At 39.0% G+C, this 20,165-nt stretch overlaps 1 protein-coding gene across 1 annotated transcript in view; it reads right to left on the reverse strand.

Moving 5' to 3' along the window:
• Nucleotides 1-20,165, reverse strand: part of fam83hb (family with sequence similarity 83 member Hb) — a 117,770-nt gene that overhangs the window by 18,414 nt on the left and 79,191 nt on the right. The window contains exon 3 of the mRNA XM_051935940.1: nt 3,766-3,930. Within this exon, the coding sequence (XP_051791900.1) occupies nt 3,766-3,930 (165 nt within the window). The remainder of the gene's footprint in view (nt 1-3,765; nt 3,931-20,165) is intronic.

Genomic DNA, 20,165 nt, shown 5'->3' on the forward strand with positions numbered 1-20,165 from the left:
TTATATGCTTCCCCTTGGCCATATTATCCGTAGTTATGGATTGGGTTATCATTTTTTGCAGATGATACTCAGCTCTACTTCAATGTTAAAAGTGGAACTTCATCAGAGCTTTCTCAGCTCACAACCTGCCTTAGTGAAATTAAAACCTGGATGGAGCAGAACTCTTTAAAATTAAATTGCAATAAAACTGAACTCCTGCAAATTGGGACTAAAATGCAACTTAACAAAATGAGCTCCTTCCCAGTCCATCTTGGCAGTGATCTCATCAGACCTGCCTCTACTGTAAAAAACCTTGGTGTCATTTTTGATTCCTCCCTCACTTATTCCACCCACATAAATCACATTAAGAAACTTTCTTACTTTCACCTCCGTAACATATCCCGTGTTCGCTCCTTCCTCTCCTTCTCTAATGCTGAGAAACTTGTCCATGCTTTTATCACATCCCGCATCGATTATTATAATTCCCTACTGGCAGGTGCCCCTTCTAATCTTATATCACAGCTCCAGCTTATTCAAAACTCAGCTGCAAGAGTCCTTACTCGAACCAGCAGCAGCGAGCACATCACACCCATCCTGCTCCGTCTTCACTGGCTCCCTGTGTCCTACAGAATCGAATATAAAATCCTACTAATAACCTACAAAGCTTTAAATAACCTCGCACCAAACTACATCAGTGACCTCCTCCATCACTATGTGCCTGCCCGCCCACTAAGGTCCTCTGATTCTGGTAATCTTGTTGTGCCCCTCACTAATCTACACTCTATGGGTGACAGGGCCTTCAGCTGTATAGCGCCCAGACTCTGGAATGACCTACCAAAATTAATCAGGTCAGCTGACTCCATGAATTCTTTTAAAAAACAACTCAAAACTCATCTGTTCAGGAAGGCTTTTAGCTCTACTTGACTTTATTACCTTTCTCTCAGTTTACTTCTCTGTCAAGATGCTAATGTAACCGGTATGTGTGTGCTAGACCATCAATTATGTTGTCTGTTTTTTTTCAGAATTTACTGTCTTAATCTTCTTTATTTATTTATCTGGTTTGTACAATGCTATATACTGTATATTCTGCCGTTCTTTATTATATTCTGTAAGTGCCTTGAGCATGGGAAAGGCGCTATATAAATAAAATGTATTATTATTATTAAAGTGGACTTGACATGTGGACTTATAAATATCCCTTCCTATAGATGACAAGTGAAGCCCAAGATTTATCCTGGTCACCAAGTGGACAGCCGAAGTACAATTTGTATATCTTCTTAAGATCTGTGGTAATTGGGCGACATTGTGTTTTTGTCATGAATGAACTACACACAACAGAAACTGTCTGGATGATTAATACAATTTCTAGGCATGATAACAACTGAAATCAATCTCAGTTAAAGTTTGTAACATAAAAATACAGACAATTATCATTAAATCTTGCAACATGCTTAGGCAAACTATAAAACATATCATGCAATATAAAATTAGCTTCATCACAATAACTAAACATGCTAGGGAAAAGCTAAACACATAACAGAAATCAGCACGAAAAACACTACAAAACCCACATAAAATTACCTCTGATGAAAATGACCTGTTGACCTCTGTTATTAAAATGTTTAGCAATTATTATGAAAGTTTACACCACTGCACAAGAGAGTTTAGCAATGTCAGAATATTTTGAAAAAAATCAAATTATAATAATCTGTAAGCTACCCACTGGATAAACAAACCTTTTAAGGGTAAACTGCTTCTTAAAATTAATCCAATAAACAATAAAAAGATGGTAAGGTAAAACAACAAAAATGAATACAATTAAATGAATGCACCATTGTGTTTATGAACTGATGAGTTCAATATCCATTTTCTGGAAATTATTTTCATGCTTGGTCTGGAAGTAATGAAGTGTTGAAAAGATCAGTTACAAGCATTGACCACCAGGGGATATCATGGTCCCACTAAAGTAGGTTGTATTTTCATCTACTCTGCAAAAATACATGAAATAAACTATTTAATCAAAATTAAAGTTAAAAAGGTACTACAAGAGGAGTGGAAAATTCTGCAGTGTTAGTAAATAAATATAAGAAAGGGCCCTAAGCATCCTACTAATAAGAAAAAACAAAACAAAGAAGTGCATAGAGATAATTTAGAGGTAATAGTGGGGCAAAATAAGATAATAGACAAATCCAGGAAGGATTAGTGGAAAAAATAATCAGATAATACTTTCTAAATGCAACACAAATATAATTTAAACATATGCTTTGTTCAGAGATGCAATAATGTAGGAGCAAATACACATATTATGAAGCTCTTTTAAACATACCAGATTGTCCTATTACTACAATTAAGCATTCTGAACAGAATTTTGCATTGAGGGCATCATAGTGCAAGGACTAAAGCCTTCTGCACATGGGTGGTACTTTCTTACCACTGGTGAATTAAAATAGTTTTGAAATCAAGCACATGTTTGTGTTACTCAAGTGCTTGATTAATCTTAATATTTTGTATTTGATAGTTTTTTTTAAAGCTCCTGCAGAACATTTGCATTACCAGGAAATCTAATTTTTACAAATAAACAGTAATGTTCATATGTTTAACTTTTTTTAGTCACGGACTACAATTTTTGGTCAATTTACTATTATCTTTGAGGACTGCTTGGCCAAATACAATCTGACATTAAATTTCTGATACTTCTCCCCAGGGAACATCCTCATACTAACTACATGCCTAAACCGGCACCTCTTCACCCAGAGACAGACATTCTACTAGGATTTACTGATTCCTATAGTGAGCAGACATTGGCACACAAAGCCTCTTTTTATCCTAATGCATAGGTGTTCTTATATTTTATTATCTTTGCCATGTGGAGTGTGTCCTACTTTGCCTCTCCTTTACCCCAGAATTATTGTCTTGAGGACCTCATTATATATATATATTACTTCTGTATACAATTCCTGAAGTTCAGACTTGGTTATTCCTTTAGCATATTTATTTCAAACAAAAAGGAATATCAACCATATATGTCCATGGTGAATAAATCAATACAAGGTAAACAAAAAAATACAACCTATTAGTGATGTCCACAATGCCACAATGTAAGTCAGTGTAGCACTTAAAGCAGTTGACCCAATTCAACATTATGTTTCACGAAGTCAAGTAATGAAAAATTCAATGTAAGAGTATACTTTTTGTACAAAATTATGCTTGATTGTTGACTTTACTCTGTTATTTTTCATGTTGTGTCCTAGTTTATTCATAAAACCCTGTTGTTCCAATTATCAATCCTCATTTCCCTTTTAGGACAATACAAAGTGGAATATTCACGGAAGGAGAACAGTGTAGTGTTGCTACAATTGTCTATCAAATTGTGATTTTAATGGATCATTCAACTCAGTACAACACAGCTCATCAACTCCCAATCTTCAAGCATTTCCATAATAACTTCAAGATATAAAGGTCTTCAATATGTTTGTCTACGAAATATCCCTTCCTACAGTCACAAAGATGACAGAGGAGTTTCAAAACAAACTTTCCCAGGGGTGGGGTTGATTTGTTTTGAAACTTTTTTTTTTTGGTAAAACTTGAGTTATTTGTATGGAATGTAGCTTGATTTTAATAAAATCAATAAAATTAAAGAAAAAAAGAAGAAACAAACTTTAATGTAAAAGGTATAGTGGTGCAGTATATACTATAAATCCTTTTAACCACATAAAAATTGAGAGCATGTGAGGTTGTAATGTGGCTCATTGATTTACTTGGCATGAACAGAGAAGAATTACTTACATGGACAAAGTCAAGGTTGACTTTGCACTGAAACACCATCCTCACAAAATGGTAGGAGTTTATTTCATCCAGCAAGATGTAGACAGGTACACGGCGTGAAGCAGCTTCCAGCAGATCAGCAAACAGGTCAACATCAGTAAATATGTCCATTACCACAGCAATCACCTGCAAGAGTAAACAGAAATCCGTGAGAGAAAAAAACAAAAAAAAAAAAAACCACAAAAGAATACATCAGATAATAATGCATTTATATCAGGACTCGTATGTCTTTATTAAATCAGATTATTCAAGGAGCATATACAGTCATGTGAAAAAGTAAGTACACCGCATGGAAATTGTTGACTTTTTCAATATATCTGAACAGAAAAACGGTGTATCTTTATGAAAATTGTGCCTACAGATAAAGGTGATAAACTTCAATGAAAAAAATAAAAATTTGCCTTTTTAATCATTAATTCAACTAAAATATCAAGAGTCGTAATGGTATACTAGAAAAAAAAAATAAGCACACCATTGGCCTCAGAAGCTGGTATTACCCTATTTAGCAGAAATGGCTTCTTGTAGGCCTTCTGCATTACTGCCTACCAGTCTCTGATTTTGACTCGGTGAAACTTCTGACCACTTCTCCATGCAAAATTCCTTCAGTTCCAAGATGTTTTTGGGTTTTCTTGCATGCACTGCCCATTTCCCTCACAACATTTCACTGGGACAGAAATCAGGGCTTTGACTTAAGTAGTTCATAACCTTCAATTTTTTCTTTTTGAGTAATTTCTTGATGGATTTACTCATGTGCTTATGATCATCATCATGTTGTAAAGTCCCATTTCCAGCTTAACTTCAACTCTCCGATAGATGGCCTGAAATATTCCTCAAGCACCCTTTGATAAGATGCAAAAATCATTGTTGACTTGATGAGGCAGCAGAACAACCACAAACCATAATACCTTCATCACCATGCTTCATATTTGGTATGAGGTTCTTCTCCTGAAATGCTGACTTTGGTTTTCACCACACATGTCCAAAGTTACTGGGGCCAGACAACTCTTATCTTCTGCCCAGAGCACATTGTAACAGGAGGCCTGGGGCCTCATGTATAAACGGTGCGTATGCACAAAAATGTTGCGCAAGAACATTTCCATGTTCAAATCACAATGTATAAAACCTTATAAATACACTGAAATTAATTGCATATTATTTATTAGTTTATGGCATCTGATTGTAATTAACCTGTAACAATATAATTATTGTTGTTATATATTTCAAATACCATAACTGCTTTAGCGTTGTTGCTCCCACTGCACCTTCTTCTTCTTCTTTCAGCTGCTCCTGTTAGGGGTTGCCACTTTTTCCATATTACTCACCACTTGGAGTATTTATATTACTGTATCTGAGTGGGGAATCACAGATCTACAGCAGCTGATCAGAAAGAGAATTATCAGTATACAGCATCAAGCACACGCTGCCTCAGCCATGCTGTCTATTGAACTGCTCTCATACGGCAAACGCTTCAGAGCCTTTCCTGTACTGACCTCACGGTTCAGAAACTGTTTCATCTCAAGAACTCTAAACGCACTCAATCAGTTCATCAAGTACTCCTTGTAGAACTGTTTGTACTTACAAGTACAATTACCTCACTGTAAACTTGCGATATAGTTATAATATTGCACAACCTGAGCCACTTTATAAAGCACATATTTACATATGATGACGATATCATTTTTAAGATGAAATGCAGCAAAATATGTTTGTTATGTTGCGTGCTACTAATTTCACAAACACACCGACACTGACTTTTTCCATAATGGTGCGGAGTATCCGACCACTCACTTCTTTATTGCCTTAACAAAAAACTCTCTAGTATGCACCACATATCCATTGCTTGGAGCCACCTACTGGTTACTATCGGCATTGTGAAACAGGTACTTTAATACAATACATAACACATCTCCCCCCTGCTAAGATTGATTATCAATAACACAAAGATTTTTTTTTTTTTTTATAACAAATATATCTCAGAACTCTGAAAAAGAATATGTCTCTGAACTTGAACAGTCACACACTTGTATGTTCTCCATCTCAGTGGGTGTTCACTCATCACCTGAGATAAGTGGTGGTTTAGTGATCCTCACAGGATAACGTCTGACAGTCTCTGTTACCAGAGTATGCTCCGTGTGTCGTGAATCAGTGGACTTTGGTGTTTTCGGTGGTAAATCAATCTCTGGAACTTGATCATTCTTGTCATGGTGAGATGTACTAGGGTGATGTGTGGTACTACTATCACTCTGGGATAGTAACACCGGGGGGTCCACAGGAAGGTTCACTGCAGCTTGCTGAAGCTCTGGATCGGGACGTGTCAGCATCTGGTCCACATGGTGTTTCCATACCCCTTGTTGTCCCACATTTATCTTGTATGACACTGGTCCAGTCTTCTCCATGACAACACCTTGGGTCCACTTCTCCTCCCCTTCCTATAATCACGCACGAGGACAAGCTCTCCTATATCAAACTGTCTCTCCTTGGAGTGTGGTTGGCGGCGCTCTTGTTGAGCATCATGTGACCTGTGCACTACACCAGCAACACTGGGTTTCAGAAAATCCAGCCGTGATCGCAGCTTGCGTCCGAAGAACAACATAGCTGGTGTCTCCCTTGTTGTTACATGAGGGGTATTGCGGTATGTTAAAAGAAATGTATCCAGGCGTTGTTGCACAAGTGCTTGCCTCTAGAAGATTTTAAGGAATGTTTGAATGTCTGCACGAAACGCTTGGCCAAGCCATTGGTGGCAGGATGGTACGGTGCTGAGCGGATGTGTTTTACTCCGTTGGACTTCAAGAATGTACTAAACTCTTCAGAACAAAACTGAAGTCTGTTGTCGCTCACAAGGATGTGTGGAATGCCATATCGACTAAAAAGGCTCCTGAGCACTTGAACGGTCTTACCGGCTGTGGTGTTGTCCATAATATGCACCTCAGGCCACTTGGAATGTGCGTCTATCACGACCAGGAACATATTTCCTTCAAATGGACCCACAAAGTCCACATGTATCCTTTCCCAGGGACTAGAGGGCCACATCCAAGGGTGTAAAGGTGCTAGCCCAGGCTCTTTTTGCATACTCTGACAAGAGTGGCAGGATTTAGCTTGGAACTCAATTTGAGAGTCGATGCCAGGCCACCATACGTAAAGTGGTGACCATTTCCACAACATGAGATAAAATGGGGTCAGACATGTTGTGCCGTCTGATCTCGGCGTCACTAACTGGTAGGGTGTCCAACTGAGACGTGTAAAATACGTCTACTGCGCTTCGTTTCTCTTCGTGAGCATGGGGGATTGGTAAGCGTGAAAGACAGTCAGCATTTGCATGTAATGCACCTTTCCGATATTGAATGGTGTAATCATGTACAGACAGGAGGAGTACCCAACACTGCATTCGGGCGGCAGCCATTGACGGCGTACTTTTCGATGGGCTCAAGATGGATGTTAATGGGCGATGGTCCATGAGCAGCGTGAACTTGTTACCATAGAGGTACTGGTGGAACTTGCGCACTCCAAAGACTATCGCTAGTGCCTCCCTCTCGATCTGAGCATAATTTTGTTCCGCTTTACTAAGAGTTCATGATGCACAGGCTATCAGTTTTTCTTTGCCATCAGGCATGACGTGCGAGAGCACAGCTCCGACCCCATAAGGTGAAGCGTCGCACGTGAGTCGAAGGGGCAGTTCTGGATGATAATGGGTCAATACCTCCTGCGATACTATGAGTGATTTAGCTTCCTGGAAAGCGGACTCACAGTCTGATGTCCACTGCCATTGCTTCTTCTTGTTTAGCAGTTCATTCAGTGGTTTCAAGATAGTGGACAGGTCAGGGATGAAACGTCCATAGTAGTTTAACATTGCCAGAAAAGAACGTAATTGACTAACCTCTTGTGGTGCTGGGGCCTCTACAATGGCACACACCTTTTCTGGCGATTTGTGAAGTCCTGCTGCATCAATTATGTGACCTAAGTATTCCACAGACTCCTGGAAGAACAAGCACTTCTCTTGCTTGAGGTGCAGGCCATACTCCTCTAGCCTACCCAGAACTGTATCCAGAGTTTTGAGGTGGGTCTGCTCATCAGGGCCACTCACAAGGATGTCGTCCAGGTAACAGTGAGTATACGGCAGTCCGAGAAGCACTTGGTCCATAGCCTTCTGAAATAAAGCGGGTGATGACGCTACACCAAAGGGTAAGAGATTAAAACAGAATAGTCCTTTTTGCGTTGAGATAGTCAGCAGCTTCCTAGACTTCTCTTCCACCTCCATCTGTAGATAGGCAAGTCTAATTTACTAAAGCGTTGACCACCTGCTAGAGAGGCAAAAAGGTCCTCAAAAATGCGTGGAATTGGGTACTTATCCACACAGAGAGCTGGGTTGAGTGTGACCTTGAAATCCCCACAAAGTCTAATTGTGCCATCCTTTTTGCTTACGGGCACCACGGGTGTGGCCCAGTCACTGTGCTCCACTGGAGAGATCACTCCAAGCGCAGTCAGGCATTTTAATTCGGCCTCCACTCGAGGTCGAAGAGCATAAGGGACGTTCTGTGGTGGACAGAATTTGGGTGCACTGTTAGGTCTGAGAGTCAGTCTGGCCTTAATTCCTTTCATTGTGCCTAGCTTTTTAGAGAAAACAGCTGAGTGTCTCTTTAACACAGACTCCAAGTTTTCTTTTCTTTTTTTTTTTTTTGCTCAATGGCATGCACCATCTTTAAGTCTTTCCAGTTCAGTTTAATAACTCTCAGCCATTCTCTACCAAACAGTGGGGGTGCATCTACTTTCACTACATACAAAGGCAACTTAGCACATTGATTATTTAATTTGACCTGCACTTTGATAACCCCTTCTGGTGCCAGTGGCTCCTCAGTGTATGTCTTTAGCATGATATCCGTGGGTTGCAGAGCCACTTGGCTCAGTGTGCTTCTGTACTGTTCCAAGGGAATCAAAGACAATGCAGCTCCAGTATCCAATTCCATTTTCTTCCCGCTTACTATAGGCAGCACGGAAATTCGTGAATATTTGCCTTTTTGAGACAAAGAATACAGTCCTAACTCATTGGCAGTATCAGATTTATTTTCTTCACTCTCACTTTCACCTTTCCCTGCCTCAACCTGATGAATTCTCTTCTTATTAGTTTGCATCCTTCGCTTAATGGCATTATCCTTTTGAGTAAGATTTCCCTCTTTCTTAGCTTTTGGTTTTGTTCCTACACATGTTCTTAGTGTGTCCTTTTTTCCCCCCACACTGGTGGCAGTCACAGTGTTTATACCAACAATCATCATCAGTATGATTCATTTTCCCGCAACGGCGGCATTTGTTACAGTTTTTAGAAAGCACCTCGTTCACTTTAAGGGAAGCACTTAACTGCTGCATGTCACGCGTTGCCGTCTCTGCGGAAACTGCATAATCAACTACTTTCTGAAATATAAGATCTTTCTCAGTCAACAGCCGCTTCTGAACAGTTTCACACTTTAGTCCACAAACAAACCTGTCTCGTAGTGCGTCTTCCAAATATGCACCAAACTCACAATGTGCTATCGTTTCCCCTTCCCCCTGATTACACTTGTAGAACCGATATCTCTCCGCTATCACGAGTCGTTTCGGGGCGAAATGGGCTTGTAAAACTTCCACAACACAGCGATACTCCATCTCCCATGGCTTCGTAGGCGCTACCAAACTGCGTAGTAGTTTGTACGTTTTAGGTCCCATTACACTAAACAACACAGGCAATTTCTTCGCGGCCGTAATGTCATTAGCCAGTATGTAATGTTCAAAATGTTCAATATACAGCGTCCATTGCTCACCAGTGTCCTCGAAGGGATCCATCCGTCCGATTACTCCAGCCATGTCGTCAGCACCTTGCACTCCACATTAGACTCTGCGGCGGAAAAGAGGCTCCTTTAAGTCTAAACCAGCTCACTAGCTAGCCAATACACAGCGCGGTCGGTTCTTCTCGTTGACACAACTCGTCGCCAATTTATACTATGTTGCGTGCTACTAATTTCACAAACACACCGACACTGACTTTTTCCGTAATGGTGCGGAGTATCCGACCACTCACTTCTTTATTGCCTTAACAAAAAACTCTCTAGTATGCACCACATATCCATTGCTTGGTGCCACCTACTGGTTACTATTGGCATTGTGAAACAGGTACTTTAATACAATACATAACAAGGTTTATTATATTTTGCAGATAAAACTTTAACTTCATTTAAATAATCTATATTGTTAATAATTAAACACGTGAGGACACTGTGCTGCTGCGCTAGCGAGCAGCTGGTGCTCCCTTCACGGATTGTTCCTGCCTCGCGCTGTATTCTTGCTGGTGCTGACGCGACACTGGAAGGATAGATGCTGATAGAATAATTAAACATGTACTACGAAGATATTTCAATGTTCCTTAAAAGTTTTGAAGAATCTGCGTTCTAAGCTTACAGATGGCTTAACGTTTATTACAGAGCTGATTGTGTGGCGATTGGGTATTTGGAGAAAGAAAAGTAAGGAGAGGAATCGGAGGTTAGTAAGTTTGAAAGAGACAGTACTGCTACAATAAAGCATTTCATCGAAGGTCGAGTATGGCGCAGCAAGCATCTTGTGTGGGACATGAAAAATCACTGCGCCACCGTGTTCCCATGTTTAATAGCATGCTTTAACTCCTATCATCATGAAAATGATATCACGTATACATCTCAATATTTTAATTATTCAGAGAGCTGTAATATTACGAATGTAATGGATTCTCTGTCCTGTCGGAGGAAGAGAAAGCACAGAAGCACGTAGTGATTCACACACATAGAAGATCAAATACAAAACAAAGCATTTAACGTGCTACTTTAGTTACGATAGGATTTGAGAAACTAGTAAATTAAACGATTTTAAGATGAAGTTTCTGATGTTCTACTTTAATGAAAAAAATAAACTACATGAGTAGTGGAAATTTCAAGATTAAAGTTGACATTTCGTGCTTTTTCCCCCCACTGTGTGCCTTTTTTTTTTTCTGTGTACCCTAATAAGCTTTCATATGACACTCAGACGGTGGGCTACGATTTGCCTTTTCACGGTGACTTTGATATCTGACAACTTTTTTTTTATTTCGGGCACTGTGTGACTTTGTGAACTTGAGCTTTCGAGTTTTTCCGACACGCTATGTCACTCAATCAGCTTCCTTTTGTTGTTTATACCACTGTTTAAACCAACAAATAGTACGTTTTTCCTTGCCTCCACTTGGTTTTCGCTGAAATTCTATTTTCCCTCGTGCTTTTGCCATTGCCTTTTCACAGAACGCGGAGCTTAAGGGCTATTTATATTGATTTGCATATTCAAAGAGGCGTAATTCTGGGAGGAGTCGGGGTGGGGCAGCAGGCACGTGCACGTGCGTTAATTTTCACGCTGACCAGGATATATGGAGCGGAAGAACGTGGAAGCTGGAGTTCGCACAGATTTATGCATCTGGATTTTTTTGTGCATAAGCACATTTCCGCTTTTGTGCTTACGTCACCTTATAGTGCGAATTCTATGCACGGCATTAATACATGAGGCCCATGGTCTTTGCCTATATTTTCAATGGCAAGCTATAGTCATGTTCTAATGTTCTTTTTAGACAGCAAAGGTTTTTACCTGCCACACCTTGCTTGCAGGTCAAATTTCTCAAATCTTTTTCTGATTGTAGCTGCATGCTCCTTGACCAACTTTTGTAAAAGATACCTGTAGATCTTGCAATGAAATTTTGGGGTTCTTGGAGACTTCTTTTAGTATTAAATGGTTAGCTCATGGGCTGAAACTGCTGGGGTGTCCTGAGACATATTAATAGTCATTTGATAATTATGCCACTTGTGGATGAATTTCCTTAAATAATTGGTGATCTTTCTAAGTCTCTTAGTAGACTCACAGGCATTCACAACCTTTTTTCTGAGGTCCTTACAGAGTACTTTTGATCCTGGCATGATGTCATCACAGACTTCAATAGCAAAGGGAACACCAGACACTAGATATTTGTTGTTTAAATAAGACCGGTTCCACATGCATGTTTCCTATAAAGGCTCTAATCATTGGCGTATAATCTGAAACGCCAGATTCTAACTTTATGGATTTGATTTACGGATTTTTTAAAATGTAGATTATAGGAATAAAGGCACCATGTGAATTTTATGTGTCCTTTGTTTAAGTATATTACCTTTACCTGTAGGCACTGTTTGCATGAAGATCTATTGCTTTCCTGTTAGAATATGCTGTAAAAAAAAGAAAAAGTAGCTTACGGGGAGAACTATTAAGGATAGAATTAACTTGCCAAAAGCAGAACTTTGGTTAATTGCTAAGAATTACCCTCTGTCCCAAAAGTTTGTGAAACCCAAAATAAAATTCTTCATAAAATCTACCCTGTTAATTAGAAGTCAATGTGTGTGTGTGGGTGTGTATGTATGTATGTTCCAGCATCACTTTCGAACGGCTGGAGTGATTTTCATGAAACTTGGTACATAGGTTTCTCGTTGGTCGCCTAAAAGTACTGTAGGGTGAAATCAACCCTTAACCCTTAACCATGATCTTGCAGTCTTGTATGCATGTTATCATGCATGTTGACACTCGGAATGACCACCAGAGGGAGAACTGGAGGCAACTGCGAGCATTGTTTATGTTTGAGCACCACTTCCTTTTGAAATTAAATGGGATGCCAACCCAGCCAACTATCTATTTTTGGGACTCATTCTGTCTTTGTGACTTGAGCTGCCATATATATATATATATATATATATATATATATATATATATATGGTTGAAATAGTTTACTGTCAAATAATGCAAAGAGTATGCGACACGTGTTTCACCCTAATGGCGTGTGGTTCATTCATTTGACAGCATGTAGATCGGGGTAATTACATTCATTGCATTCGTAGTCTGTGTCACAATCTGATTGTATGGGTGGTTACCTACCAGGTCGCCATGGTGCAACGTTAGAGGCCTCGCCTCTGGCGCTGACATCCGAGGTTCAATTCCCCGAGAGGGGGGTGCAGTGAGTGTGTACGCCTGATGAGCCCAGAATTAGGGCGAAACACGTGTCGCATACTCTTTGCATTATTTGACAGTAAACTATTTCAACCATTCTATGATCTGCTTCTCGCAACTGAAATGAGGGCACCGTGGCGGATGTTAGCTGACTTGCTGACCAACCACAAGCGTTACCTGGTAGGTAACCACCCATACAATCAGACTGTGACACAGACTACGCAATGAATATATATATATATATATATATATATATATATATATAAAGCAGACTGTAACAATCGTGCGGTCTTGTATGTATGTTACCATCCAGTTGAAGCTCGGACCGTTTCTGGTGTGCTCTGTCAAAGCAACTGGCAGTTTTATCATGAAAAATATGTAGTATTATTTGTTTGTCGTTTAATGTTCGAGATTCGGTCTTATACGTCTGTTATCATCCACTTGACGCTCGGAAGGTTTGGACAATCATTGAAAATTGCTGGAATCAATTTCGACACAGCCTGTTTCTCACATGGACAACTTTATGTGGCATGTTCAAGGGTACAAAGTCCTAAGAACCTTTATATATTGACTAAAGATGGAAAAACTAAACATCATATATAACAAGGCACTTCAGTAAACAGCATAAACACATTAGTAAGTCTTCATTGTTTGTTAATTTATTTTTATTTTTGAAGATGTTTTTTTTTAATTATACAGTATATTTCTCAAACAATTAAAAAAAAATGCATTTAGCTTGTTTACATTTGTATGCTGCAGCATCTATGCAACAGAATCATATGTAGTTCACACAACAAAGAATAAGGAACACGTGTTCTGAATCTCACCAAGACAGACCAGAGGCTTGTCTTTCTGATGTTTCGTATTATACGTTAAAACAGAATGGAAAAAGGAAAAAGGGCCAGGCTGAGGCTCACCTCTCCAAAGCTGTTACAATTTTGTACAGTGCCGGCTGCATCGTGTAACAGAGGCTTTAGAACTCATAAACAGAAGAGAGGCTCATCTGTCTGATGTCTTAGAATTTAAGTAGCATGACAATACTTTAAAAAAAGATTTGAAAAAAATAAATACAGGGCAGAGATTGCTGCTGGACTCACCGCAACTGTTAAACCTTCAACACAGTGGCAGTACAGCACTGGCTCTGCCAGGCAGCAAGGTGATGGCGGTCAGAAGAAGGGACAGGTATGACTGTGCTGGAAAATTGTAACCTGATCAGCAAAATAGCCATGCCCAGCAATTTTTAGTCATAAAAACTGACATGATGCTACGACGAGATCAGTAACTGCAGTTAGCAAGTCTGATATGTCCACAACAAAAACTTATATACTGTAATGTGATACTGGCTTTAGACTGTAGCTATATAAAGGCACCACAAAAATAAGGTTTACTTGTTTGTTGATACTTAAAGTTAATGTATAAAGATTTAGTACTTTATACAGCCTTCAGTTTATTGTATGCAATGCCTATTAGTTACTAAGGTAGGCATTTGGCTGTAATAGGCATGATTGCCAGTCTACTGTAATGACCCACCGTAGGACACTTCGCAATCTACTTATCCTGTCTGAAAATAACTGAACTGTGCACTTACATATGCGACTGACTTATGAATTGTAAAATTACTAAGGGCAGCATGACACTATTGGTTCTTCCTTTTTAATCTTCTCACACAATATATACACTCACTGGCCACATTATTAGATACATCTTGCTAGCACCGGGTTGGACCCCTTTTTACCTTCAGAACTACCATAATTCTTTGTGGCATATATCCAGCAAGGTGCTGGAAACATTCATCAGGGATTTTGGTCCATATTAACATGACCACATCACGCAGTTGGTGCAGAGTTGTCAACTGCACATCCATGATGCAAATCTCCCATTCCACAACATCCCAAAGGTGCTCTATTGGATTGAGATTTGGTGACTGTGGAAGCCGTTTGAGTACAATGAACTCACTTTCATGTTCAAGAAACCAGTTTGAGATGATATGAGCTTTCTGATATGGTGCATTATTCTGCTGGAAGTAGTCATCAAAAGATGGGTATACTGTGGTAATAAAGGGATGGATATGGCCAGCAACAATACTCTGGTAGGCTGTGGCATTTAAACAATGTTCAGTTGGTACTAAGGAGGCAAAGTGTGGAAAGAAAATATCCTTTACAACACTACACCACTACCACCAGCTTGAACCGTTGATACAAGGCAAGATGGTGCCATACTTTCAAGTTGTTCATGTCAAATTCTGACCCTACTATCCGAATGTCACAGCAGAAATCAAGACTCACCAGACCAAGAAAACATTTTTCCAATCTTCTCTTGTCAATTTTGGTGAGCCTATGCGAATGGTAGCCTCAGTTGCCTCTTCTTAGATGTCAGGAGTCGCACGAGGTGTGGTCTCCTGCTGCTGTAGCCCATCTGTTTCAAGGTTTGACAAGTTATGAGTTCAGAGATGCTCTTCTGCATACCTCAATTGTAACAAGTGGTTATTCGAGTTGCTGTTGCCTTTCTACCAGCTCAGACCAGTCTGGCCATTCTCCTCTGATCTCTGGCATCAATAAGGCATTTTTGCCAAGAGAACTGCCACTCACTGTATATTTTCCCTTTTTTTGGACCATGCTCCTTAATCCCTACAAATAGTTGTGCATGAAAATTCCAGAAGAATAGCAGTTTCTGAAATACTCAGACCAGCCCTCCCGGTAACAATAACCATACCAAGTTCAAAGTCACTTAAATCACCTTTCCTCCTCATTCTGATGCTCGATTTGAACTTGAGCAGATCATCTTGACAATGTCTACATGGTTAAATGCATTGAGTTGCTGCCATGTGATTGGCCGATTAGTATTTTAAACTAATAAAATGGCAAGTGAATGTAAATGTACTGTATATGATATTATATTAAGATTAAGAGAAGTTTCTAGAATTGCTAGTCTGTTTACAAGGCTCTCTGGATTTCTTAAAGAAATACAGTTTTCTTTGCACTGCTGCTGAGTGAATCACAATTCAATGAGCTCCAATATATTTCTGTAGTGAGCAGCACAATAGGAACTTACACAGGACAGGAAGCCCAAATTAACTTATAAAATGAAAACTCTTAACATAACATTTCTAACCTATTCCAGTCAATTCAGAGTCACCTGGCACCGCTGAACACAAGGCAGGAAACAGCCCTGAATAGTAAGCTAATCCATTATGAAGTGGAGATGAAACTGCTGATAGAACCCAGGTGGGGTTGCCTTAGGCTCTTGGAGGAGTAGGCTGCACAGGTCTTTAAAAAAGGACACCGTTTTTTTCATGCAAGAACAACAAGCATGTCTAGTACATTTCAGAGCTGGGTTCCATTAAGTATGAAAAGTGCTTCAGGATCTTCAAGTGAATTCCTGCTACCTTAATCGTTGCTGCATCTCATTTTCTACAGGCTGTAGCATGCAAAATATGACTCCACATGTAAGGCGTGTGCAACTGCTTTTAGCAATTAGAAGACAGCCTGCAGACAATCAACCGGTATTGTGAGTAAGCAGTCAGCCTTTACCAACTTCTGTATGCCTCCTAGTGGATGGGGAAAAAGGTACAATTCCACAGTATATTCAGTTACAATATACAGTATCAGTACCTTGACTTTCACCACTACTAAGCCACACTGCAGCCACAGACCTTAAAGGATAAAATTAATTTTATGCTTTATAGTATAAATCCTCTCAACACAAGCAAAAGCTTTTTTTTTTTTTTTTTTTTTTACAAAAACAGCACATTTCTTAAAAGAATACATAAAGCTAGTTAAAATAAGACAAGCTATAATTCATTATTCTTAAACATGCAAAATAATGTTTGTATTAAAGACATCACAAAATATCCCTTCATTTTCTGGCATCTGTTTTTTCCATTACAGAAGAAACCAACCCACTACACATGTCAATTTAGAATAACCAGTCAAAGTATCCATTTTTAGGATATAAAAAGAAAAATATGTGAAGACTGGGTGACTATAGGAACTATACATCTTCATGCAGATGGTGACCTGTGCAAGAAGCTGAACATAGATTCTTGAAGCTGTTATGCAGTGGCATTATCCAGTCTGGCACAAAATATCAATAACTGTTAATGATGTAGTTGTCATTAAAAATTCATTAAGCATTTAATAAAATTTTTCTAAGCACTCCTTATGCATTTTCGGATATATAGTCTGTTATATTATATGACTATAGTTATATAGTCTGGTATGATTAGTTATTTTGGTCAAATTACTCTGTTAGAAATATATTTTAGTGTTTTTGTTTATTGGGCTACCATTTTGGGGGACTCATTATCAGGATGCATTTTCCAATTGCTTGGCAGCGTGGTAGGTTGTGACAATGTGACAATACAGGTACAATGCTTTACAAGCGACTGCCATGGATCCTGTTGCATCCATGACTGTTGATAATTCACTTTGTGTGGGTTACCCATAGACTTAGTCTTATAAAAATTCCTAGTAAGTAGAAACTTGAATTATACCCACTTTCTCCAATACAGGAGAGCAGAAAGCTATCAAACTTGTTTAATCCAATTCACGGTGATGGGGGTCTGAGCCCATCTCAAAATCATTGTGTAAAAAATTGGAATCAATGCTGGATGTGTAGTCAGTCCTCTGTACGGCAAACTCATGCACACACATTCAGTGGGTTAATTTAGGCCAAAGTTCAATAACATCGACTGAACATTTTAACTTTGTAATGCCATAAACTATCACACCTATTTCCATGACACCCTGCTGGTAAATGCTTTGGCCACACCTCTCATCTCCTTAATTGGCCCATCATGTAATTGGTGTAGTAACAATGTATTCGGCATATAATTTGTTTTAGCCGATATTAAATCAAGGAACTCACTCCTCTGTCCCTCCTTTGCCTCTAGCACCTTCTACCTACGTTTCTAGTTTAATTGGAGAGCAGAGACTCAGAAGTAGAAGCAATATCAGCTGGTGGCAAGGTTTAAGATTGGAATGATCCTTGAAATTCTAGCAGGTGATGGCAGGAAATCAAAGTTAGAACCTTAAGAAAATGTCAAACGCCACATTTGTAGAGAAAAAGAGTGTATGAAAGAGCAAACAAGTGTGAAGCAAGCTGGAGCTGGTGAAATCAAACAATGTAATTGTGTAATCCTGCTACATTAAAGCACAAAAACGGGAGAAGGCCTTGTAAAAGCTTCACAAAAGGCCAGACCTGCCCTTAATTCAAGTCTTTGGTCTAACAATAGACATACTGACCCATACTCAAAAGACAAGTTTCCACCTGCACAGCCACATGGTCACAAATTGAAAAGGGAAACATTGCAAAACATCAAATCAAAAAAAAAAAAAAAAAAAAAAAAAAAAAAAAAACTAAAGACATTCTGTATAATCCAAGAACGTATTAGTCAAAAAAAGATCAGAAAAATCAGGGCAGGAAAAACAAAACAGGCTTGGACCAAAGGTAAACCAAAAGCGAACAAATCCGGACAAAATCCTAACACTAGAATCCCTGAAGCCTATTAAAAACTTGTAATCCTGGGCCACCTTAAATTTCTTTGTACCTCTCCTCATCAGCGTGTTTTGTTTTACAAAGGTGTCGATCAGCACAAGAAGCAAACAGCCTGCTATCCCATTCCCTCCAACCCATACCCCCAAGGCGGTGCTGAAGTCGGTCGAAAACGTCTCCCAGCTCAAGTCTCTTTATAGTGGTGTGAGGTGCCTGGAGTTGTATAGGGTAAATAATATATCGTTACTTGGATTATTATGGGGCTTTGCCCCCTGCTCGCTTTGCTCGCCAACCCCCAGGTTTGTTCCTGTGGAAATACAATTAAAAGTGTTTTTTTTTTTCCCATGGGAATTGTTACATATGCATTATGTTCACTTTTTATTTTAAAACCTCATAAAAAACCGACTGTTAAATGTTTGTCCTTGTGATTTGTTAATTGTCATTGCAAAAACTATTCTGACGGGAGTTTTAATACAAATGGCAATCAAGATCTCCTTTTTGCCCGAACACCATTTCGAGCTCAATCAATAAAAATAAGAATTTCTGATAAAACAATCTATGCATTGTTGTCAAGAAGCTGCGGTTTTCTGGCCACTGTAGATTGTACCCCATTGTAATAAAGAAATCTGGCCGATCGATAATTCTGGATATTGCCATTGCATCATGATATAACTGATACAATGCTCTTGGACTACCTTGATTTGATGTTGGTAACATTACTGATTTACCTATTTTGAATTTGTCTGAACTATTGATATTTGAATTTTGAATGTGATCAATGAGACCTTGCACATGTTCTGTTTCAAGTTTAGCTTGATTTGATTTAATGAAGAGATAATTAGATGCAACTTTTATATATATGCATTAATAATGTAATGTTGCGACAGACGTCGAGATGATAGAAGTGGGTTACATACATGGGAACGTATCGCTAATCTTGACCCGAAATAGTGTGTGGGTGTTATTCGTTTTTCTGAATGTGCTTGTTTCATATTGTATGACCATTCTGTTTCGCCATCTGAGAAAAGCAAAGGAAAGAGTAAAGGGTCAGCATGTGGTGATGTATTTGACATACATGAAGAATCATGCTTTGCCTTTGGATATACACGAATATCTACTCTGTCTTTGATATCTCCGTCTTTCGAAAGTATTATCGCTGACAATTCGTCACATGTGGGCTTATTATAAACGCAACTGTGATCTTTCGGATTCATATAGAAAACCAAGAAAATTTCTTTGTCCACGTTTTGCTGATAACTTTCATGTAAAGTGCGATACTTTTAGACGTATGGATTTGTATCCATTATTATCTGTATAAGTTCCAGAACAACGGATCGTTTAACTCTTTCGATTCTATGTTGCATCGCTTCTCTGTGATCATATACACCTGACCAAATTGTGGGTTTTTCTAAATTAAACTTGTCGTAGCTGTAATTGTTGCAGGAATACAGATACTTATATCTTATGGTACTTTTCCCTGATGGCAACATGAATTAGACGATGCACAAGTCTCCGACTTAAACTTTAAAGCCTTACAGTATCTACATACTTCTGACATATCATCTATGTGCATATATTCAATCTCATTCTGCTGTTCCGTTATTTCACCTAGTAATAATTTCCGTTTGTTTGTGCGAATGCGAACTGTACTCTGTTTTGTGACACCTTTGAATTGTAGTGCTGTCATATTTTTTATGTTGCTCTCCGTGTGTAGCGTGCCACGGTTTTTTGGAGCCTTTCGAATTCCACTGCTTTCATAATCTGTAACCTGCTCTGCATGTGTATGGCGCCAACGTGTTTGAACATCTTTATGAAGTTCTACTGTGTCTTTTACTATTTGTCGTTTATTTTTGACCCCGTTTGGACCGGCACGGTTTTCA

This window comes from Erpetoichthys calabaricus, chromosome 13, assembly GCF_900747795.2.
Source record: "Erpetoichthys calabaricus chromosome 13, fErpCal1.3, whole genome shotgun sequence".
Classification (NCBI taxonomy): domain Eukaryota; kingdom Metazoa; phylum Chordata; class Cladistia; order Polypteriformes; family Polypteridae; genus Erpetoichthys; species Erpetoichthys calabaricus.